Genomic DNA, 26,162 nt, shown 5'->3' with positions numbered 1-26,162 from the left:
ATATATATATATATATATATATATATATATATATATATATATATATATATATATATATATATATATATATATATATATATATATATATATATTTCTGATGTGGATGTGGTGTACATTTCCTAGGATCAAGAACCCTGGTTCTACCTTTGCTAGCTACATTATCATTTCTACGATGCTTACTAATGCTTTATCTTACTTTCCTAAGCTTTGTCTTCTAATACATGGGCTGTATGGGACCACTATAAAAAAAATGACGCCTTCACTGTTTACTGCTCAACTTGCGTAATCAGTGAGGCTTTCACAGTGTTTTGTGTCTTGGCATTGTGATACATTGACTTTAAGTTAACTGTGTTGTAAAGTACATATCCCATGTCACTTCAAAGGTGTCATTCTCATTAGTAATACACAGAGCAGTAGTAAAATTATTATTAATTATTATTATTATTATTATTATTATTATTATTATTATTATTATTATTATTATTATTATTATTATGATTATGATAGCTGCAATGATTGTTATTTTCAATGTTTTTATAGTTATTTCTACTTATATAATAATTGATTTACAATAATAATAATAGCAACATCAGTTTCAATAGTAGAATTATTACTACTACTATGAATGATAGTACATTTGACTAATCATTACTATTATAGTTGGCCATTTTTTGAACAACTTAGGCTGTATGTTACTTGTTCACTACCAGTGAAGAATAATTTAAACCCTACGATAGAGATTAAAACAAATTCTCAGTGTATATACACTGAAAGCTACGCCCCTCCCGGTGTATATATACCACGGAGGGAGTACAATGATAGCTCTACTGCCCCCGTGGTTGTTTTGCATCTTATATCGCTTGGTTTGCGATATTTGCTTAATATATATATATATATATATATATATATATATATATATATATATATATATATATATATATATATATATATATATATATATATATATATATATATATATGTATGTATATATACACTTCCACCATTATTGTTGATAACAATTAAAAAATATATTACTATTATTATTATAATAATTATTATTATTATTAAGAGTAGAAGTAATGTTTATACTACAGTTACTAATACTAATATTGACATTAATGCATTTTTTAAAGTTTAATTGTTATTTATATTTTTATGCTAATGATCCCAGTTATTATATACATTATATTTCTTTCTCCGGCTGTAGTTATGTACAACGAATACCTCGTAGCGAATAACAAGACCAATGATACAGAATACTTACGCACTGACATGATTGATGATATTCTCGGCGCCTTTGGTAAGTATATATTTTCTTCTAAAAAAAAAAGTTTCACTGTATTTCACTGCGTAACTTTTTTTTTGCAAAAGTCATGTTTAGTTTATATATATATATATATATATATATATATATATATATATATATATATATATATATATATATATATATATATATATATATATATATATATATATATATATATATATATATATATGTCGTGCCGAATAGGCAGAACTTGCGATCTTGGCTTAAATAGCAACGCTCATCTTGCCATATAGGACAAGTGAAAATTTGTGTATGCAATAATTTCGCCAAAATCATTCTGAACCTAACGAAAAAAATATATTTCACTCTGTTTATTTAGTATTAAATTACTGTAAACAAATCTAAAATATATTTAGTTAGGTTAGGCTAAAATAAATTTCGCTTGTTATAATAAGGTTAGGTAAGTTTTCTAAGTTCCTTTTGGGGCAATATTATAAATTTTTACATCAACATTAATGAAAAAAATATATCTTTAAACGTATAAGAGAAAATTTTAGAAATGACTTAATTTTAGATGAGTTCTTGCTAATTGACCAGTTTTACATATTCGGCACGACATATATATATATATATATATATATAGTGATGATGCTAATTCCCAGAAGAAAATGAGCCTAGTTTTTCTTCTGTTACATCTACAGTAAAAATCATCGACACCATGCCTAACCCTTCTAGGGTAGGGTAGGGTAGGTGCCTGAGCCCGAGCCTTTAGCTCATAAGACTGTCATTCCCATTTTCCCCCTTGGGGCGGGGATGGCAGACCAGAGAGGCCTAGCTTGTGGCTAGGCCTGGGGACAGTTGGTCCCAAAGATGAGGAGGTACTTGTGCCTCCTCCCATGGGAGACTTAGGTCTCAGACACTCCCTAAAGAGGGAGCCAAGGCCGGGCCACCGCTTGGAAAAGGCCCGGGCCGGGAGAATACCGGCTAATATTTAATAATAATAATAATAATCTACAGTAACGTCACATATTAGGAATCCATATTCTTGTTACATGAAAAATTTGTCAGGATAATGCAAGACATGTACTGACATTCCAGATCGTCTTACAATCTTGCTTAAAAACACACATTTGAACATTTTTCTCTAATTATATTCCTCTCGATTCAAACGCCGGATATAGTCACCCATCATGGTTTCAACCCACCTTCCCATGATCTGAATCTACTGATAAGAAGGTTCCCAGTGCTCGTCAGTCACGTTTCCCAATGTTGGTCTGAAAAGAACCAGGTGTGAGGGTAAACATTAAAATCCGAGGGGCGTTCTGCTCTTAGTTTCTTCTACTGCTTAATCAAAAATTCAACCTTCTCTTTGAAGTTTTCATTCTTGTCGATCCTTACAAACCCATGCACTAAAAGCTGACGTGAAGATCTAGTTAAGTACAGATAGGAAGAGAGTGCTTCGCGATCAGCAGACGGAGGATCAAACCTTCACCATGTCCTGTGCTCAATGATCCACATAAGTTTAGCGCCTAATATAAAATTAAAAATATATATAAAGTGACATGCTTATCAAACACTTTTTTTTAACAGCAGTCATTCTGTTCTCCAACTGTTTAGCTGCAAACATCCGCCTGTTCTCTGGTCTCATTAATACATACCAGCTTTATTTTAGGCTTCAGATATTTTTTTTAAGGTCATTAAGTGAATATGTTTCAAGGCATCGCATTCATAAGCTAATGCTTTGATGGACTACTACAAAATGTCAGGCAATATTTGGAGACGAGAATATTTTTGTATATTGCATACACCAGGAATTATTCCCTCTCTAACATGACATTCTCTCCTGACATAGTACTTGCCACCTGCTCTACTGTTACATAATGGCGGAAAGCAGTGATGGTGAATGTACCCAACCTTGCATCCGCAGCAGGAATCCTAACATGTTGAGGTCTCCACATGCCTCCCATTTGTGTTCTTCATACTCGATCTTGTTCAGCAAACACTTCACATTACATACTCGACAATAAACCTGAACTAACCATGATTTGTGTAGGTCGCTAATAGCATTTTAACATAACATATGAACTACAAGATTGGGCACACACACACACACACACACACAACACAATACAGTTTAGATGGCCAAAGTCTGCAAACCTCACTCAAGGAAAAAGATCTGGGGGTGAGTATAACACCGAGCATATCTCCTGAGGCGCACATCAATCAGATAACTGCTGCAGCATACGGGCGCCTGGCAAACCTACGGATAGCGTTCCGATACCTCAGTAAGGAGTCGTTCAAGACTCTGTATACCATTTACGTCAGGCCCATACTGGAGTATGCAGCACCAGTTTGGAATCCACACCTAGTCAAGCACGTCAAGAAATTAGAGAAAGTGCAAAGGTTTGCAACAAGACTAGTCCCAGAGCTACGGGGATTGTCCTACGAAGAAAGGTTGAGGGAAATCGGCCTGACGACACTGGAGGCCAGGAGGGTCAGGGGAGACATGATAACGACATATAAAATACTGCGCGGAATAGACGAGGTGGACAAAGACGGGATGTTCCAGAGATGGGACACAGACACAAGAGGTCACAATTGGAAGTTGAAGACTCAGATGAATCAAAGGGATGTTAGGAAGTATTTCTTCAGTCACAGAGTAGTCAAGCCGTGGAATAGCCTAGAAAGTGAAGTAGTGGAGGCGGGAACCATACATAGTTTTAAGGCGAGGTATGATAAAGCTCATGGAGCAGGGAGAGAGAGGACCTAGTAGCAATCAGTGAAGAGGCGGGGCCAGGAGTTATGACTCGACCCCTTCAACCACAAATAGGTGAGTACAAATAGGTGAGTACACACACACACACACACACACACACACACACACACACACACAGAGGGTGCCACTAAGTCTCAGTTGTGATACTTGACAGGTGTCGTTGACACCACCGGCAGCATCGCACGATCAATGACTGAGAGTTACATTAGAGGAACTGACTTGGGAGACTTCGAAGCTGCTTCTCCTGGACTCATTGACGTAAGTTATATGTTAATAACTTTTATCATCCTTATTATTCTGTGAAACAGAAACCTGTAACTGTTTTGCATGATGGTAGGATTGCTGGTTTCTTTTTCTGTCTCATAAACACGCTAGATAACAGGGATATCTTGCTACTCCTACTTACACTTTGGTCACACTTCACAGACACGCACATGCATATATATATACATACATCTAGGTTTTTCTCCTTTTTCTAAATAGCTCTTGTTCCTCTTTATTTCTTCTATTGTCCATGGGGAAGTGGAAAAGAATCTTTCCTCCGTAAGCCATGCGTGTCGTATGAGGCGACTAAAATGCCGGGAGCAATGGGCTAGTAACCCCTTCTCCTGTAGACATTTACTAAAAAAGAGAAGAAGAAAAACTTTATAAAACTGGGATGCTTGAATGTGCGTGGATGTAGTGCGGATGACAAGAAACAGATGATTGCTGATGTTATGAATGAAAAGAAGTTGGATGTCCTGGCCCTAAGCGAAACAAAGCTGAAGGGGGTAGGGGAGTTTCGGTGGGTGGAAATAAATGGGATTAAATCTGGAGTATCTGAGAGAGTTAGAACAAAGGAGGGTGTAGCAGTAATGTTGAATGATCAGTTATGGAAGGAGAAAAGAGAATATGAATATGTAAATTCAAGATTTATGTGGATTAAAGTAAAGGTTGGATGCGAGAAGTGGGTCATAATAAGCGTGTATGCACCTGGAGAAGAGAGGAATGCAGAGGAGAGAGAGAGATTTTGGGAGATGTTAAGTGAATGTATAGGAGCCTTTGAACCAAGTGAGAGAGTAATTGTGGTAGGGGACCTGAATGCTAAAGTAGGAAAAACTTTTAGAGAGGGTGTGGTAGGTAAGTTTGGGGTGCCAGGTGTAAATGATAATGGGAGCCCTTTGATTGAACTTTGTATAGAAAGGGGTTTAGTTATAGGTAATACATATTTTAAGAAAAAGAGTATAAATAAGTATACAAGATATGATGTAGGGCGAAATGACAGTAGTTTGTAGGATTATGTATTGGTAGATAAAAGACTGTTGAGTAGACTTCAGGATGTACATGTGTATAGAGGGGCCACAGATATATCAGATCACTTTCTAGTTGTAGCTACACTGAGAGTAAAAGGCAGATGGGATACAAGGAGAATAGAAGCATCAGGGAAGAGAGAGGTGAAGGTTTATAAACTAAAAGAGGAGGCAGTTAGGGTAAGATATAAACAGCTATTGGAGGATAGATGGGCTAATGAGAGCATAGGCAATGGGGTCGAAGAGGTATGGGGTAGGTTTAAAAATGTAGTGTTAGAGTGTTCAGCAGAAGTTTGTGGTTACAGGAAAGTGGGTGCGGGAGGGAAGAGGAGCGATTGGTGGAATGATGATGTAAAGAGAGTAGTAAGGGAGAAAAAGTTAGCATATGAGAAGTTTTTACAAAGTAGAAGTGATGCAAGGAGGGAAGAGTATATGGAGAAAAAGAGAGAGGTTAAGAGAGTGGTGAAGCAATGTAAAAAGAGAGCAAATGAGAGAGTGGGTGAGATGTTATCAACAAATTTTGTTGAAAATAAGAAAAAGTTTTGGAGTGAGATTAGCAAGTTAAGAAAGCCTAGAGAACAAATGGATTTGTCAGTTAAAAATAGGAGAGGAGAGTTATTAAATGGAGAGTTAGAGGTATTGGGAAGATGGAGGGAATATTTTGAGGAATTGTTAAATGTTGATGAAGATAGGGAAGCTGTGATTTCGTGTATAGGGCAAGGAGGAACAACATCTTGTAGGAGTGAGGAAGAGCCAGTTGTGAGTGTGGGGGAAGTTCGTGAGGCAGTAGGTAAAATGAAAGGGGGTACGGCAGCCGGGTTTGATGGGATAAAGACAGAAATGTTAAAAGCAGGTGAGGATATAGTTTTGGAGTGGTTGGTGCAATTATTTAATAAATGTATGGAAGAGGGTAAGGTACCTAGGGATTGGCAGATAGCATGCATAGTTCCTTTGTATAAAGGCAAAGGGGATAAAAGAGAGTGCAAAAATTATAGGGGGATAAGTCTGTTGAGTATACCTGGTAAAGTGTATGGTAGAGTTATTATTGAAAGAATTAAGAGTAAGACGGAGAATAGGATAGCAGATGAACAAGGAGGCTTTAGGAAAGGTAGGGGGTGTGTGGACCAGGTGTTTACAGTGAAACATATAAGTGAACAGTATTTAGATAAGGCTAAAGAGGTCTTTGTGGCATTTATGGATTTGGAAAAGGCGTATGACAGGGTGGATAGGGGGGCAATATGGCAGATGTTGCAGGTGTATGGTGTAGGAGGTAGATTACTGAAAGAAGTGAAGAGTTTTTACGAGGATAGCGAGGCTCAAGTTAGAGTATGTAGGAAAGAGGGAAATTATTTCCCAGTAAAAGTAGGCCTTAGACAAGGATGTGTGATGCCACCGTGGTTGTTTAATATATTTATAGATGGGGTTGTAAGAGAAGTAAATGCGAGGGTCTTGGCAAGAGGCGTGGAGTTAAAAGATAAAGAATCACACATAAAGTGGGAGTTATGACAGTTGCTCTTTGCTGATGACACTGTGCTCTTGGGAGATTCTGAAGAGAAGTTGCAGAGATTGGTGGATGAATATGGTAGGGTGTGCAAAAGAAGAAAATTGAAAGTGAATACAGGAAAGAGTAAGGTTATGAGGATAACAAAAAGATTAGGTGATGAAAGATTGGATATCAGATTGGAGGGAGAGAGTATGGAGGAGGTGAATGTATTCAGATATTTGGGAGTGGACGTGTCAGCGGATGGGTCTATGAAAGATGAGGTGAATCATAGAATTGATGAGGGGAAAAGGGTGAGTGGTGCACTTAGGAGTCTATGGAGACAAAGAACTTTGTCCTTGGAGGCAAAGAGGGGAATGTATGAGAGTATAGTTTTACCAACGCTCTTATATGGGTGTGAAGCATGGGTGATGAATGTTGCAGCGAGGAGAAGGCTGGAGGCAGTGGAGATGTCATGTCTGAGAGCAATGTGTGGTGTGAATATAATGCAGAGAATTCGTAGTTTGGAAGTTAGGAGGAGGTGCGGGATTACCAAAACTGTTGTCCAGAGGGCTGAGGAAGGGTTGTTGAGGTGGTTCGGACATGTGGAGAGAATGGAGCGAAACAGAATGACTTCAAGAGTGTATCAGTCTGTAGTGGAAGGAAGGCGGGGTAGGGGTCGGCCTAGGAAAGGTTGGAGGGAGGGGGTAAAGGAGGTTTTGTGTGCGAGGGGCTTGGACTTCCAGCAGGCATGCGTGAGCGTGTTTGATAGGAGTGAATGGAGACAAATGGTTTTTAATACTTGACGTGCTGTTGGAGTGTGAGCAAAGTAACATTTATGAAGGGATTCAGGGAAACCGGCAGGCCGGACTTGAGTCCTGGAGATGGGAAGTACAGTGCCTGCACTCTGAAGGAGGGGTGTTAATGTTGCAGTTTAAAAACTGTAGTGTAAAGCACCCTTCTGGCAAGACAGTGATGGAGTGAATGATGGTGAAAGTTTTTCTTTTTCGGGCCACCCTGCCTTGGTGGGAATCGGCCAGTGTGATAATAAAAATATATATATATATATATATAAATATAAATATATAAATATAAATATATATAAATATAAATATATATAAATATAAATATATATTTACTATTTAAGCTATGTACTCCTTGATTAAATTATTTCAAAAATTTCTTAACCTTAACTCCAAACTATTATTATAAGCTTGATTCAATTACATTTCCCTCAACCATATACTTCCTTGATACAACTTGCTCTGCCTTTTGAAAATCAGTTTGGTAGTGTTTATTCACGCGAGATATTTTAACCACCAAGTTGATGTATGAATAAAGTTTCTCCAAGTTATAAGTGTCTATCTAGTACAGTTTATGGGCTTAACCGTCATTAATCTAAACTCTTACACTTGTTATTCAGACTTACACACAAGTGGCCAACTCAGCTTATTCTGTAAGGATTGTTTTGCGTAGTTTTATTTATTTTTTCATTTGTTGTATCTTCGATAAAATCAAGATTAAATGCGATTGTAACGAACTGACTTTAAATATGCTAAATATTATTTAGCTACTTTAAGTTATGTAAACTGTAGCAGCAAGTTTTCATTAGATTGCTAAGTTAGTCTTGTATATACATATCATCTTTAGATGACTCTCGTGAATATATTTGTCAATTATGAGTGTGTATTTCATAAATAATATTTTTTCATGTTCTTTTGTAGTTTTATACTTCAAATAATAATGATATTATTATTATTTGCGTATTCTTTAATTTACTTAATCAGTTTCGCAATAAATTTACCACAAGATTTTCCTAACGGTGGCATTACATTTTTGTATGACAGATGACAGGAGTGATGTTCTTGAAGGCAGGAGCCTGGAAGACGGCCCTCCACCACGCCGAGTACACCAACAAAACTTTCTTCTATTCCTTTGACTTTGAGTCTGACGACACCATGTTCTCCTGGTTGTTTATTGGACATAGTCACGTGCCCTTCAAACAAGGTGAGTCTTCCATGGAGGTAAAAGATTTGTATGTCAGTTTGTCCCAAACACTTGCTGAAATAGTGTTTCATTATTTTAAGCTAACTTTTCTCTATTACTCGGCCCACGAACGTAAGAATCTTAGCTGCTATGATTATTTAGTGGTTTACAAGTCGCTGGATTCTTATTTATTATTGGCTTTTGGGAGAAATTTCAGTGAATACGAGTTTCCACAGGTAATGGCTGCCGTCTTTTGGGAATGTTACAGTAAGGCTGGCACCTCTCCTCCTTCAGTTGTGGGGGGAGGGGGAGATGTTGCCTTGAAGGGCTGAAGGGCTCTTGATCCGAGGAAATGGAGTTACTTTCTCCTTAGGTCGAATTTGATTACCTCCCAGGCACTGTGTGATATACAGGGTTCAATTCCTCCCGCCCTTCCCCGTGAATGTAATAAATCCTCACGGATAGGTTCTTGAAGCATCTCTGAGCCAGCACCAACTCTCCTGGGAACGTCCCTCGTTACTGTATTAATGCTACCGTTGATTTTTCGATTACTAAATGTTCCTATAACTGTCATTACCTGATGCGTTTGGCAATGACCCGATGACGAAGTATTGGAAAAGAGTGCTCAGTGGCATATAACTCTGTGGTACCGTGCTCCTCTCACCTCTGTGGAACACAGATTCAATCACTGCAGAGCTGATACATATCAGGAAGTTCCATTACCCCTACTGCTCCTGTTAACCTTGCAGTAAATACATAACTGAGTTTCAAACACTTGAAAGAAGTAGTCAAATATACCATTGTTCTGTCATTGTTAAATGTTAGCAGTAGAATTAGGAGATAAATAATGAATCTCAGTGCCAGTGGAATGGAGTGAGAATCCTGAGTACATTTATAATTAAGAGAATATAAAATTAAAGAAACACGTTGATGGAGCAATTTTCAATGTAAACATACTAACGAATGTTTCAGTAGCCAGACTTAAGCTTGGTTGCAGTGACAGTACTTATAGCTACGAGTACATCTTTTGGGGAAGATGATCAAGCGTGTTGTAAAACATGCAGTCCGCTTTATGGTCACTTATTGAACACTATATGCCTGACTGCCCACTTTATGAGGAATTAAAGATAGTACAGTAACCTATATGATATGTCAAGTTATCTAATTAGTGAAAATAAAGTACCAGAAATTTGAAACAAGTATCCTAAATTTATTTGCAGTAGATAAACTATATGTTGTAAGTATATACCCAGATGCATTCCTGTCAACCCCATTTGGGGCCTAGTTCCAAGGCCTTTTATGTATATATATTCTCTACTGTCTACATGATGGATATGAGGGGTGACCAATATGCTAGCCACTTCGAGAGCAAAAATTATAATCAAATCATGTGTTGTGATATGACGCCATACCTTAGACTGGACAAGACTTGGAATAAGCTGCTGTTGGATAACAGCTCTTATCCTGTAAATGCATATGTAAATATAAGTTACAAATGTTTCCCGTGGTTCGGTTGGTAGTGTACTCAGTTCACACACTGAGTGTCCGTGGTTCGATACCTGGTGCAGATGGAGGCGCTGGGCATGTTTCCTTAGACCTGCCTCTCCTGTTCACTTAGCAATAAGTAGGTACCTGAGTGTTAGCTGACTGGTATGAGTCGCATCCTGGGGGAGGTAGTATTCCTTAGATAGGGCTCGGATTTGAAATAAGCTGAGGTAGGATAATAACTCTTACACAAATAACCCGCACATAGAAGAGAGGAGCTTACGGCGACGTTTCGGTCCGACTTGGACCATTTACAAGTGTGACTTTGTAAATGGTCCAAGTCGGACCGAAACGTCGTCGTAAGCTCCTCTCTTCTATGTGCAGGTTATTTGTGTATCGTTCCAGTCATGGTATTGTGCCCTTTTTTTTGTTGTTGTTGTTAATAACTCTTAATCTGTAAAATTGATTTGTGTTAAAAAAAAAAAATAATTTCCCGTAGGTGTGACGCACTCAGACGAACTTATGTACCTCTTCGCATTTCCCGCTGTGATGGAGGGTCAGCAGATCATGGTGAAGGACCGCATGGTGCGAATGTGGACCAATTTTGCCATATACGGGTACGTTACACACGGAAGCCGGGTCACCATACGGAGAAGACCCGGGCCGGAAGTACCGGCAAACCTCTAATGAATGAATGAAGTTACACACGGACATACACGGACATTCAGTGGAAAAATAACAGATGAGAAAAACATGTGTGCTGACGTGTTTTCACACATATACACACATGTTCTGTTTTAATATTTCTGTAATGTGGTATTATTTTTCACGTTCTGGTCATGCGTTTTATAGTAATTTCTGAGTATACAAACATACATATTTAGAAGGCCGTCACGTGACAAGGACAGGTATTAGGTGGCACACTCTCCTTTCCTGACGGACCACACATCGCCATATATATATAAGCACATGCAAGGTTCTCCACATTGAGGTGTAAAGTGAACATTTGAAAGTTTTCGAGTGGTCGCCCACATATCTTCAGATGCACAAATAACACCCACTTAAGAGAGGGAAGGTAATGACGACGTTTCGGTCCGACTCGGACCATTGACAGATCACTCTGAAGCCAGAGGGGAGAAGCCAGGGTATTATGACTTTTTATTTCTCATCTTTATATAACATGTAGAATTGACTGTAGTTCTCCTGCTTATGTTGTTGTCGCTTGTTTTTGCGATTTAGTAAATTACAGGTAAAATACACATATAGCAAATTTAACAGCATACATGCACGTAATTATGTATAATGACGTATACACAGTGTACAACCCTCAGTGTATATACACTAAGAGTTTTCAACACAAGGAATAGTTTTCTCCACCCCTTCATGTGTTGAATGACCCGCATGGGTTTAGCATTTATCATAAACAGTATTAATATAGAGTGACCGGTAGTGCACAGCAGAGATGTAGTCTTAATGTCCTTCGTGTAGTCGACATGTTCCTAACCTAACCAATCAACTTTTCAGCGACCCTACACCTGATGAGGACCAGGCAAGCTGGAAGGATCTGCAAATACCCAAGTGGAAGCCGTTAACGACCCAGGAACATAACTATATGCTCATCCAGGACGAGTGTACCCAGGAATCGGAGTACCCGAATAGGTAACTCATGCCTTAATAACCTCTGATAACTTTGACAGTTCTTGCTGCAGGTAAAGGGAGGGTCTCTCTCTCTCTCTCTCTCTCTCTCTCTCTCTCTCTCTCTCTCTCTCTCTCTCTCTCTCTCTCTCTCTCTCTCTCTCTCTCTCTCTCCAGTGGTGTCGTATTGTTTTTTAATATTTCTTTAGGATTTTCGTCCATAACTTGACAACGCCTCTTCTGGTTACCTTCACACTTTCATCACTGGTTTACTAGACTTAGAGATCAGTTCCGAGTGTTACGGGCAGTACTGGCGCCATTTTGTCAGTTTAATTGGCTAAAATGTGATACTGGTTTCCATACAGTAACTTGAGAATGACTCTTTCGATTGTCTTCAAACTTTCGGAATTGTTGTGTCTTACTGTAGTGTCAATTTACGAATTATGTTTTCAAATTGTCATATTCAACCCGTACAGTAATTTTAGTGTCTATTTTGAACGGCGTTGAGTATACAACACTGATGCATCTATACTGGAGAAAATTCCAGCAATTGGTTAGAAATTTCTCATTTTCTAGTTGTCGGTGTAATAACTGGATAATGCCTCTTCTGCTTGGTTTCAAACTTTCAGTGCTAGTTTATTTTGCGTAATGGAAGATTCGCACTGTTACTGGCCGGTGCAAGTCCCAGTTTGCTCACTTTATTAAACAAACAGGGATAGTGGTTCCGTGTTTTAGCTAGAGAAAGTTTACCCTGATTGGCTGTAAACTTTCTCTGCCGGTATATATTACATAGACAAAGATTTGAATTGACTTGAAAAAAGTCTAAGTTCCAATTTGCCAATTATATTTAATAAACTCCGATGTCCGTTCCGGTGCTACTACTTGAAAAACACCTCTTCATATCGGCTTCAAACTTTAAGTGGTGGTATATCTAGAAAAGAAGGTTCAGTTTTTTGTCGGTTTTATGGGTTCCAGTTTTCCGAATTTATTTAAAAAAAAAAAAAAAGGCGTTTATAGCTACCCTTCTGGACGGGACATTGTCAGGTTGCGTCAGGGAAAATTTTTTAAAGAACTTTACATTGTTTTAATTCTGCACCGTATGAGCCCTTTTAACTTTGTACCATAAAATTGGATGCATACAACCCACATACTGTCTCATACAACCCACATACTGTCTCATACAACCCACATACTGTCTCATACAACCCACATACTGTCTCATATAACCCACATACTGTCTCATACAACCCACATACTGTCTCATACAACCCACATACTGTCTCATACAACCCACATACTGTCTCATACAACCCACATACTGTCTCATACAACCCACATACTGTCTCATACAACCCACATACTGTCTCATACAACCCACATACTGTCTCATACAACCCACATACTGTCTCATACAACCCACATACTGTCTCATACAACCCACATACTGTCTCATACAACCCACATACTGTCTCATACAACCCACATACTGTCTCATACAACCCACATACTGTCTTATACAACCCACATACTGTCTCATACAACCCACATACTGTCTCATACAACCTACATACTGTCTCATACAACCCACATACTGTCTCATACAACCCACATACTGTCTCATACAACCCACATACTGTCTCATACAACCCACATACTGTCTCATACAACCCACATACTGTCTCATACAACCCACATACTGTCTCATACAACCCACATACTGTCTCATACAACCCACATACTGTCTCATACAACCCACATACTGTCTTATACAACCCACATACTGTCTCATACAACCCACATACTGTCTCATACAACCTACATACTGTCTCATACAACCCACATACTGTCTCATACAACCCACATACTGTCTCATGCAACCTACATACTGTATCATACAACCCACATACTGCCTCATACAACCCACATACTGTCTCATACAACCCACATACTGTCTCATACAACCCACATACTGTCTCATACAACCTATATACTACCTCATACAACCCATATACTGTCTCATACAACCCACATACTGTCTCATACAACCCACATACTGTCTCATACAACACACGTACTGTCTCATACAACCCATATAGTGTCTCATACAACCCACATACTGTCTCATACAACCCACATACTGTCTCATACAACCTACATACTACCTCATATAACCCATATACTCTCATACAACCCACATACTGTCTCATACTGTGGAAAATTACATTTATCTGGATGTAACTCATAATGTACATACCGGTAAATGGTAACACAGATAATTATTATTTATCAAAGTTACTTAAACAAGTAGGAATTTGGGACACCTAGGTCGCAAAAATGTCCCCCTTCGATACCTACAACTGTCATATCCACAAGTTGCTCTAGACTTATTAATTACAAATGAAATATGCATCACCAGGAATTCTGGTAAATATATAAGTTTGTGGACTGTATATTAAAATTAATAAATGATTATATATATACACATTTATATAACAGAAGGAGAATATATCTTAATATCACTCACCAATTTGACTGGAGATTAATGTGTATCATACTCAAAAACCTCATTCTAACCAAATCTATGAAGATAATGCTGGCCAGAATTATAATACAAATTTAGGTAGCTTATCTGAGGTTCCTGGAGCTGTCTTGTCCAGTCGTCTGATATCTCAAGTTATGCAGGATGCACATCCAACAATTTTGGCTCCTATTTGAGAGGTGTCAGCCCAATTTAACCTCTAGAGCGACGAAAATTCTTCCGATTATTCACTAACGTTTCTTGTCCAATTCAAACAACAATGGCGAGTCTCCTCTGTGCAGGCGCAGGGCTTCCCATTTTCGATAACATAATTTTTATTAAATACAATATGTTTTAATTTACATACAAATACACTATTTACGGAAAATATACTATTTTCCACACATACAATCCACATACTGTCTCATACAACCCACATACATCCCACATACTACCTCATACAACCCACATACTGTCTCATACAACCCACATACTGTCTCATACAGCCCACATACTACCTCATAGAACTAACATACTACCTCATACAACCCACATACCTCATACAACCCACATACTGTCTCATACAACCCACAAACTACCTTATACAACCCACATACTACCTCACACATTCCACATGCTACCCCACACAATCCACATACTACCTCACACAATCCACATACTACCCCATACAACCCACATATTGTCTTACGCAACCCACAAACTACCTCATACAACCCACAAACTCCCTCATACAACCCACATACTACCTCATACAGTCCACATACTACCCCACACAATCCACATACTACCTCACACAATCCACGTACTACCTCATACAACCCACATACTACCTCATACAATCCACATACTACCCCACACAATCCACATACTACCTCAAACAACCTACATACTACCTCATACAACCCACATACTACCTCATACAACCCACATACTACCTCATACAACCCACATACTACCTCACACAATCCACACACTACCTCATACAACCCACATACTACCTTATACAACCCACATACTACCTCAAACAACCCACATACTACCTCACACAATCCACACACTACCTCATACAACCCACATACTACCTTATACAACCCACATACTACCTCATGCAACCCATATACTGTCTGATATCTCGATTCGCAATTTTCCTGTTGCTTTCAGATGGCACATCGCTTATGAGGAAGCCCAGCCGGCCACGACCACAGTAAGCAGCACAACTACAACCTCCCCCACAGTAAATAACTGTAGCGACTACGACACCATTAAGAACGAGCGGCAAAGCTTCATGATAACTATGATAGTGTTCGTGGTGGCTTTTGCCTGCGTGAGCGCCCTCGCTGGATATCTCTACTTTAAGTCTCGCTGATAACGCCACGTGATAACCAAGTGATAGTGAAATAGATGAGATAGGTAGCTGTGTATAGCATGTGGGATAGATAGCTGTGTTTAACACGTGAGATAGATGGCTGTGTATAGAACAGATAGCTGTGTTTATCACGTGGAATATATGGCTGTTGGCTGTGTATAACATAGGGTCGTAGATATCGCTTATTTATTAACATGCACATTATACTTGTATAATTAGGAAGCTTTAAATATTGTTTTTTAAAATCTTGTATTTCCAGGTTAATAAAATCAATTCCTAAAGATAAATAAATTTTTTCGTTTAAGTTCAATATTACTGTACAAAAAATCCTAAGTCACTTTTAACTTGACCCGCGGCTCTGTCGACATTAATATTTTGAAATTGACGCCTATTTCCTCTTAGGATTGCAAGCCTGTTTGGCTGTATAGTGATTGTTTGCTTATGGACGCTATATCGAGTGAAAATAATTAAAAAAAGTACACAAATTGTATGGTATTGTCAACACATCCTAATGAGAGTGTTTGTTTGTTTTACGATAATAAAAGTAATAAAAGTTTACGTTGATCGTATGTTTTCCTCTCATGGTCTTAAGACGCTGGTTAAGACATCATGATCCAGTGAAGATGGTGCAAGTAACTGTATGGAAAGTCATTTACGGGAGTTATTATTGTTAATTATTCTTATTAATTATATTATTAATTATTAGCATTATTAATTATTATTATTATTATATTTCATGGTGAGCACTAAGCCATTACGAGTCACAGCGCCAGTGGTAATGTGATTCAATGAGATTTGATTCCCTTTAGGTATTTTATATCTAGACAATGTATACACAGTGAGCAACTCTCAGCTGTTTTATATAACTGGTTACCTACAGTTGTTTAAAATACCCAGAACTCACCACACACACTGGTGGCTCCACTTCTTGCTCCGTTTAAAGGCAAATGCATTTTTAATATCAGCAGCCATTCAACAATGCAAGTTGAGCAAGATTACATACAAAGATGCGTGTTTCTCAGTGTATTTACACTGAGGTGTATCTCTCAGTGTATTTACACTGAGGTGTATCTCTCAGTGTATTTACACTGAGGTGTATCTCTCAGTGTATTTACACTGAGGTGCGTATCTCTCTGTGTATATACACAAAGAGATGTATATCTCTCGCTGAGGGTTTATTATTATCTCTCTTTTATTGATTAAAATATTCTTAACTGGTGATGCGCAGGTGACATACAGCCCGCGTGAAGTCGATGGAATTCAAACCTAGTAAACTAAGACAGCAAACTGAACGGTGCTAATAACCATTGATGTTAAAGCACTTTATGCTGAAGAAAAAATAGACTAAGAGGCGGATCCCAAGACGAGACATAGACTAAAAAAAATTAGACCTAGTACCTAACTGACGTGTTCACGCATATTTATTTGCATTTTATTTATTAATAAACAAGGCATTAAACAAAAGTACACCACGGACAAAACGTATCTGAAAAAAGGTATGCCTCGGGAATACATATGGACGACAACAGTCTTATGATCTGTGAATTCCAACAGAGTTAGTATTGGGAGACTGTAAGTTTGCTGTTAAGACGAAAATTCTCTTGTACGTTAATTTTAAATAAACTCTGTTCACTTAAATAGTGGGAGTCATTCTATCCTCTGTGTGATATGGTTGGAATCTAGTTGGTATGTGGCAAGTATTCGTTTTGTGTATGGTTCGAATTTCAGATACTCGTTCGAAGTCTCAAAACCACGAGCTTCCGAACAAATTTCTGCGTTGTCTCCAGTCTCCTTAACGACCCTCGTGTGGCAGACAGGCTTTTAAATCCCCCATTAACCAACCAGTCTCTGTGCAACCTTACTGACCCTTGTGTAAATGATAGGCTTTAAACCCCTTTAACCAACCTTAGTCACGGTGTAACCTTAATTAAACGACCCTCGTGTAGCAAACAGGCTTTAAACCTCCCATTCATAAACCAACCATTTTCAGTGTAGTTTTAATGACCCTCGTGTTGTCGATAAAATTAACAACACATTAGCCAACCAACCAATCAACCTCGACCGGCAGCGCCACAGTACTGTTCCTCGTACAACAGTGTCAATATATTGATGAAGTGGATAATGTGTTTCATGTGGCGAGTTATTCTCCAAGATTTACTCACGATAACTTAGAATTCAAGACTGTTTCGTCTGGTGATGAAATTTTGGAAGCTGAGGAGGGATGGCTATACGTCCAGCTGTATGTATTGGCAAGTGTAATTAGGGTAGGTGAATCTGAAATAAATACACAGAGGATATATATATATATATATATATATATATATATATATATATATATATATATATATATATATATATATATATATATATATATATAGGGAAGTACCACCTCTATAGCTGGAATGGGGACCCTCATCCTCAGAGAAGACAGTAAACGTACCTCAGGGAAAACTCAAGGTTCTCCCCGGAGCTGTTTGAATATTTTCTTCTCCTACCACCCCCTATATTTATATTTTATGTGAACATTTATTAATAAACAGAATGCACTTACAGAAAACACGAACATGAATACAATGGTACAATGTATTAAAGATCATGAATTTCCTCCAGCTCCTCCGAAGCCGGACGCGAGCAAAGTATGCAGCAAGCACTTCCCCTCTGGATGGCCACGCTGAGGCGCTGGAACATGAAAGTGGCTGTCCTTGGGTCCCCGGTGGTGTCGATGAGTCTGGAACCCAATTCTTTAAGAAAACGCGTGGCATTTTTTCCCCATGATCCCAAGGTCTCTGATCCCACTGGGACAAATTGATACTGTTGGCTTATGTCCCTGTACTTGCTGATCTTGTACTCCTCCCTGTGGTCAGCAGCTCCTCCCTGTCGCCCGACACTGTGATGGATATAGGTGTCAGCCAGTATGGACACAAAGGTATAGTCCCATGCTAAGAGCTTGCCATTCTTCCAAGGATAGATGGTGATCCCATTGGGGCGGTTTGCTGGGTTGTGGGTATTGTTTGCTGCTAGTGATTGGGGCTCCCTCTCGGCTGGGCATCCAGCTGTAGCAAGGGTTCTCTTTATGATGTCGTTGACCTCATTGTGTCTTGCATGCCAGCCCTTGGTTTTGGAACAGTTAAGACCATGTAGACCGTATTGGTCTGCTTGCACTTCGCTGCAAATACACATATATTCTGTGTGAATTGGGGCAGCAAGGCGCAGAGCCACTGCAATACGGAGGGTCTTAGGGTCGAGTCGCGTTCCCATTGCCGATATGGGAACTGTTTGGAGGAAGTCGATGGATTGAGGTGCGCTCACAGCCTGGAGACGGGCAGTCTCCCTATCTGATGTTGCAGCCCTGAGCATGTTGGCAAGCACCTTTTCAGCGATCGGGCCATCCCAGCTTGACTGTGAGCCAGTGCTGCACTAGGGTTTCGTGCTGGAGCAGCAAGAGTCTCCCATTCAGTGATGGCACTGGCATAGCTAGGGTCCTGTATTCCTGCTGAGTCACTGAGGTTATCAGGAAGAATTTGTCTTATCAACTCGTTTGATGCTATGGAAGAGAATAGAAAAGCTGGTAGAGCAATCTGGGACTATCTGCGTACTCCCAGCCTCCCTGGCAAGTGTTTCGCTGTGTTTAGTGCTTTAGCAAGTGTGTCGCTGTGTTTAGTGTTTTAACAAATGTTTTGCTCTGTTTAGTGCTTGTCCAAGCCTTGTTTCGCTGTGTGTAGTTTACTAAGTCGTGTTGCGATCTGTGCAGAGCTTTATCAAGTCCTGTTTCATTAGAGCTTTATCAAGTGTTCTAAAACACTTTATCAAGTCCTGTTTGACTCTGTGTAGAGTTTTGCCCCAGTCAAAGCTAATACAGAGTATTGTGGTCATTGTTGGCAGCTCCGTCATGATGCGCGTCTACGCTCTCTGTGTTCTTGCACTGCACGATGCACATATTATTATCGTTGTTACTGCTCTTCCTTGACGTGAGGTGCCTGTGGTGCTGGTTGAAGGGATCTTGATCCAGCTAAATGGAGCTACGCTCCTTTATTTTATAGGTCAAATCTGGTTTAGCTCTTCCCTGAGGATATTATAATAATAACAACATCGAGTAATAAAAACACTGAGTAATAATAATTTTAATACAAGGGTCTTATTTTGTTTTTATTTTAACTCTTACGTAAAAAATATTTAAAGACAAACATCGATGTTTTTCCATCCATAATATTAATACATAAATACTGGACGATACATTATGTATGTGCATAAATACAGAAATTAATATGGTTAACAAATTACGTCTAGCATATTCAGCGATAAAAAATAATTGTAATGCGTCTGTAGCCCTTTCGTATCATTACGAAATTAAAAAAAAATACATTCAAAGACCTTTGCTTCAGTCTACGCTCTACAACAGACATAGATAATATACATTGCTGTCACTTCAGCTATACACATTAATATGCCACCTCTTAAACCATACACAATATTATACTCACTCTTAAACCATACACAATATTATACTCACTCTTAAACCATACACAATATTATACTCACTCTTAAACCATACACAATATTATACTCACTCTTAAACCATACACAATATTATACTCACTCTTAAACCATACACAATATTATACTCGCTTTTAAACCATACACAATATTATGTTACTTCATAAAGACAGAGTTGAGGCACCATGTACCTCACCAATGTTGACCTCACGCAGCCGGTGATCACCTCTCAAGGTAACAACTCTCTCAACATTTCGCTGCCTGACCTCGGTGGAGTGCGGTTGTGCACGGCACCCCTCTGCTGTTTTCAGGCGAGCTACCTCAGTTCGTCACAACCATTGAGAAGTGAGGATGTGCGCTGCTCATTTACCAACATGGTGCTGCAGAGCTACAGGCGCATCAACACTGTTTGCGTTGAGTTGACCCGTGGGGCTGTCACTGGAGCCACGATGGACTTGTTACTACCGGCGATTATCCGTGATACCTACGGTATCGCTAATGAAGAGATATGTGGTGTAGCACTTAATGGGACGACACGGATCTTCGTTAAAATGACGTCAGCAAATGTTTATGAAGCGGTGGTGGATAAGTATCAAGAGACCATTATAGCCGTCAATTCAGCTGTATCAGTACGTCTACATGATGTATCACGACACTACACATGGGTTAAAATAAGGAATGTGCCTTTTGAGGCGAATGAATTTGTTATAAAAGATGAACTACGTAATTATGGTACGGTTCATATGGCCTCTGCAGGTCGGTGGGCCGCTGGACCTTATGCTGGAAGTTTGGAGGGAACATATTCAGTCAAAATGACCTTACGCCATCCCATACCGTCCTATATTATGTTGCAAGCATTTCGAACTCAAGTATATGTAACATATGCGGGGCAACGTCGTACGTGTCGGCTGTGTGGATCGTATGACCACATAGCGGCACAGTGTGGTAAGCGTCGTGGGAATCTCCAAATATGGCAACAGCAACAACCGGAAGAGGTCGAGGAAGTGGAGGGACGAGAACAGTCTTATGCTCACCCGTCTCGACAACGGACATCTTGGAGTGAAGAGGTAGAAAAAGCGCAGGAGAATGCTTTGGAGGATGCAAAACAGCGAGAAGAATCATCATCACTGGATATAAATAAAGTATTTGAAGAGACTCTGCCCACTATGGGGGACGAGGATGTAGCGGCGTCTTTAGTGAAGGCACTGGATGTATTGTTAGACGAGTCAATCGTCAACCGTGTGGAGAAACCAGGTGCAAATTTGGGATCAGTTGAGCATCATGGTGAGGCGACGGATGAAAGCATTGAGTCTGGGGTGTCGCATGGTATGATGGTAAATATAGCAGAAGTGGAGGTGCATCATGATAGTACTAAAGAAATCCCAATGCAGGTGGAGGGTAGGACGCGAAAGCAAACTGCGACCCCACCAGACTCAGACGACGTGCTTACTCCTGCCCAAAGGCCAGGGAAAAAGTCTTGGGTGGATGTACAAAGGAAAGGGAACAGTGAATCCACGAAACAAGAGTTTATCAAGGTGATTCCCAAAAAAGGGGAGAGGGATAGAGGTGTAAAATGTATAAGTGAAAAGTCTATACCTAGAACCAAAGGAAAATCCCATTAATTGACTTTAAGGTTTTGACAATAAATATTAAGGGTTTGAGATCTGAGCGGAAGCGAAAGTGGTTTACTGAATTTTTGGTGCGTCTAGATGTGGATGTGGTATTTATCCAAGAACACAATTACAGAATTGGATATGAGTTAGAATTAGATGGTTACGATGTGTATATGGAATATGCGACGAGGTTAAAAGGAGGCGTCGCCATTCTGGTAAAGGAAAATAGCCCGTTTGTAGTACGCCATAGTGAAAGGGGGGAGGGGAGAGTGGTGGATGGTTTATGGGATAGAGTACATATAAGTTTTGTAGGTGTATATGGGCCGGCCGAGGGAGATGTACGACTTAAAACTCATTTTGTACAAGATGTATTAGTATATCATCTACGTAGTTTACCAAATGTAGCGATAATAGGGGGAGACTGGAATTGTGTAATACGACGAAAAGATGTGGAGCCTCGAGGAGCGGGTTGTTGCTTGGGGTTCCTGGGAGATTTATTGACGAGTGTGGGTTTAATGGATGTGTGTGGGGGGGGTGGCAATGTGGAGCATACTTTCATTAGACGAGATTATGCGGCGAGATTAGATAGAATGTACGTGTCTAGTGCGGTTACAGTGCGGAGAGTGAGTGTGATAAATGTGGTTTTTTCGGATCATAGAGGAGTTGTAATGGATGTAGATATTGAGGGTGTGCCTAGAAGGGGTCCGTCATTTTGGAAATTAAATGTAAAGTTATTGAAGAGAGAGGAAAGTCGTTTGTCTTTTGGGCATATGTGGGAACGCCTTGTGGTTGAAGCACCTGGAGATGTGGCTTTGGTTAATTGGTGGGAAATGATAGCCAGTGGGAAATGATAGCCAAAAAGCGAATTAAGGAATTTTATATTAGTCAGGGAGTGAGATATAATCAGTTACAGTATGGTTTCCAACGATATTTAGAGGGGCAGTTGCGCGACTGCTATGTACAAGCGAATGCTAATTATCCTGTTACAGAAATTGAACGAATTAAGGAGCAACTACGAAATTTACAAAACGAAAGGTTTGATGGGGAAAGGCTTAAGGGTGGAATCGAAGAGGTTTTGTGGGGAGATCGGCCGTCGGCGTGTGTGTTGAGGAATCAACACAGACGTCGCAAAGCAATGGAGTTAATGGGGTTGAATGTCCAGGTAGGTATGCAGGGGTATAGAGTGAATCAGGTGTTGACGATGACGGAGGGTATGAGTGGGTATATTGATGCTTGGGTTAAATTGAAAACGCAAAGTGTTGGAATAAGTGAAATTGCATTGCAGTCAATCGGTAGGTTTGTGCGTTGTGAGATGGAGGAGCATGATCGTTTGATGTTGGGAGGGCCGATAACGGAGTGTGAGACTTGGGAGGCTTTATCTGGGGCGCAATTGGGTAAGGCGCCAGGAATAGATGGGTTGCCCAGCGACTTTTATATTCAAAATTGGAACGTTTTAAAGGGGTTTTTGGTACATTTATTCAATATCATGAAGCGGGATGGGGTTTTAGGGAACAACAAAGGTTGGCTGTGGTCGTCCTAGTTCCTAAAGGCGAGCCATTAACGGTTAAAGATTATCGTGCAATCTCGTTATTATGTGGGGACTATAAAATTTTTGGAAGGATCTTGGCCAACAGAATAAAAAAAGTCCTGGGCAAAGTGATTGACAAGGGACAATATGGGGTGCCGGGCAGGTCTATGTATGAAGGTCACGGTATGATTAGAAGTTTTATTGAAGAAAGAGTAAGATTGGGAGGGGGGGGTATTGGCTATAGATTGGGAGGCGGCATATGATAGTGTGGAACGGGAGACGTTATGGAAGATAATGAGATGGCAGGGGTTTGGGGCGGAAATTATATCATGGGCCAAATTAATGTATAAAGAGGCATCTTTGCGTGTGCAGGTGAATGGGAGGTTGGGAGATCGGATTCAGATGGGAAGGGGTTTGCGTCAAGGTTGTCCCCTTTCACAAATTTTTTTTGCTTGTTTTCAAGATCCCTTTTATAGAGGGATAAGGGTTTTATTGGAAGCAAATGGGATGGGTAATGTAAGGGGTGGGGGAGCGGGCATTGTTGGATATGTCGACGACACGACGATTTTGGTGAGAGAAAACATGGATTTGATTCGGGTAGAAAAGTTAGTGAAAGTTTTTGAAAAGGCTACTGGCATGACGATCAACATGGGGAAAACAAAGTATATGAATCTTGGAAAAGGGTCGCGTGAGGAAGGAATGGTAGCTGAAAGGTGGGAAAGGGTGGACCAAATAAAGATATGTGGGATCGTTTATGTAAATGATATCAAGTCAGCACAACAAATAAATTCCGTGCGTATCGTTGATAGTGTTCTGAAGCGTCTTAGTGGGTTAAGAGCTGCTAATTTAAGTTTGCAACAAAGGGTGATAACAACGAATGTGCTATTATATAGTAAACTATGGCATGTTACGGTAATATTTCCGATACTTCGTTGTGAATTAAAAAGGTTACAAAAAAGTGTTTTTAGATTCATTTGGGGAACAGGGAGCGAATGGTTAAGTAGAGCGGTTGTCACACTCCCCGTTGGCCGTGGAGGGCTGGGTCTTATAGATGTCGAAAAGAGGATAATAAGTATGTATTTAAAACATAGTTATAAGCGGGAGGGAAGGGGGCGAAAGAAGACGGTCTTCATAGGATACATCAGGATATGCGACGGTGGTGGGGGGGTCGGGAGTTCATGATGGGTGAGGCAATGTTACGGGTCTTCATAAACGTCAGGGATCACTCACAAATTAAATTGAGAAATCTTGATAGGGCAGATGGTAAGGCTGTGGTAGCGGCGGTAGAAGGAGTTTATCCGATGTATGATTGGCATAATATTTGGGGGCGTTTAAATAAATTGCGTTTAAAACCTAAAGTCAGAGAAGTTATGTATAGATTTTTACATGGAATCTTGCCGTCAGGAATGGTTTTATTCTATAAGAGAATACGAGAGGATGGGGAATGCAAGGATTGTGGAGGATTGGCGACTATTTATCATACGGTATATTTTTGCGATTTTATTGTACTTATAAGGGTTTGGATGGGTAAGGTTTTAAGGTTAGTGGGGGGAGGGGGTTTGCAGGTTTTGAGGGTTTTAAGTTTAGATATAACTGGGGTGAATAAAAGGGTTGAGAATGCGATTGGGTATATGATTACAGATTATATATACATGATGTGGGCTATGAGGGAGGCGGACGTGCGTGCAAGAATTAATGCATTGGCAGCAACTTTTTATAGGACACAGTGTAGAAATAAAGGGGTGTATGGAGGGAGATGGGAGAGAGATTTTAGTGAGGGTTATCCAAATTTCACATTAAGGGATTTATGGGATTTGCAAAATGGGTAAGGGGATACGACGGGCTATTTTCCTAGACTTGGGTGTGAGCATGGAGAGCTGTTTATATGGATGTATAATTGAGTTTTGATATCTAGAGGCAATAGGGTTAATACCCCGAGGGTTTCAGCAACTACACAGTTATCATTTAGAAAGGTGTAGCACTACGATTGCATATTTTATCATGTATAAATCATTTCAAGGACTTTATGATGAAAATTTTCAATGAGACTCAAATATGTTATGAGTGTCTTTACTGTTTTTGATTCAATTGTAAGTGGTAAAAAGTGTTTCCTAGCATATAGCAATTGGTTATTTTATGTTATATTTTATGCTGTGTTACAGTGAGCTTTTCAGTAATATTATATTACATGTAACTAGTTTGCATTATTTTTCTTTGTTTTGCTGAGATGCAAAATATCACATCGTAGTTTTGTTTTGTTATATTGGATGTTTTTATAGTGACTTTTAGTATTATCCCGTTTCCTTCTTTGAATACTAAATACCTATGTATGTTAAGATCTCGTGATAATCGCCAATATTAATGTTTTGAGTATCGTGGTGCTCTGTTAAGCACCTGAGATCTTAGAATTAGTCTTGCATACGTGTGTTGACAGGCAGAAACCTCACCTAGTATGTGCCTGATGTAGTCTCATGTAGTGTAACGTGTGTGCTTGTGTGTGTGTGTCATTGTGCGTGTTTGTTTGTTTTGTTTATCTCTGTTTTATTGTACAATCTTCATAATTTCCAGTGTTTGATGTTTGGTAATATGTAACCTTGTTAGAGATGTTCTTTAACAAATAAAACAATATCACTGTAATGTATAGTGTTGTGTGTGAGTGTATTATCACTGTAATATACGGTGTGTTGTGTGAGTGTATATTCAC

General features: G+C 39.5%; 2 protein-coding genes across 6 annotated transcripts in view; both read left to right on the top strand.

Moving 5' to 3' along the window:
- Positions 1-16,381, top strand: part of LOC128686748 (juvenile hormone esterase-like) — a 74,121-nt gene extending 57,740 nt beyond the window's left edge. For all 4 annotated transcript variants that reach the window (XM_070082297.1, XM_070082300.1, XM_070082298.1 and 1 more), the window contains exons 10-15: positions 1,208-1,300; positions 4,198-4,301; positions 8,660-8,819; positions 10,783-10,900; positions 11,808-11,942; positions 15,619-16,381. In XM_070082297.1, coding sequence (XP_069938398.1) covers positions 1,208-1,300; positions 4,198-4,301; positions 8,660-8,819; positions 10,783-10,900; positions 11,808-11,942; positions 15,619-15,823 — 815 coding nt within the window. In that variant the 3' untranslated portion in view covers positions 15,824-16,381. The remainder of the gene's footprint in view (positions 1-1,207; positions 1,301-4,197; positions 4,302-8,659; positions 8,820-10,782; positions 10,901-11,807; positions 11,943-15,618) is intronic.
- A 1,623-nt stretch (positions 16,382-18,004) lies between these two features.
- LOC128686746 (cytochrome P450 2L1) overlaps positions 18,005-26,162 on the top strand; it is a 90,034-nt gene continuing 81,876 nt past the window's right edge. For both annotated transcript variants that reach the window (XM_070082303.1, XM_070082302.1), the window contains exon 1: positions 18,005-18,062. In XM_070082303.1, coding sequence (XP_069938404.1) covers positions 18,020-18,062 — 43 coding nt within the window. In that variant the 5' untranslated portion in view covers positions 18,005-18,019. The remainder of the gene's footprint in view (positions 18,063-26,162) is intronic.

Source organism: Cherax quadricarinatus, chromosome 7, assembly GCF_038502225.1.
Source record: "Cherax quadricarinatus isolate ZL_2023a chromosome 7, ASM3850222v1, whole genome shotgun sequence".
Lineage (NCBI taxonomy): Eukaryota > Metazoa > Arthropoda > Malacostraca > Decapoda > Parastacidae > Cherax > Cherax quadricarinatus.
The sequence above is the reverse complement of the archived record's forward strand: the minus strand, read 5'-3'. Positions and strand labels throughout refer to the sequence as shown.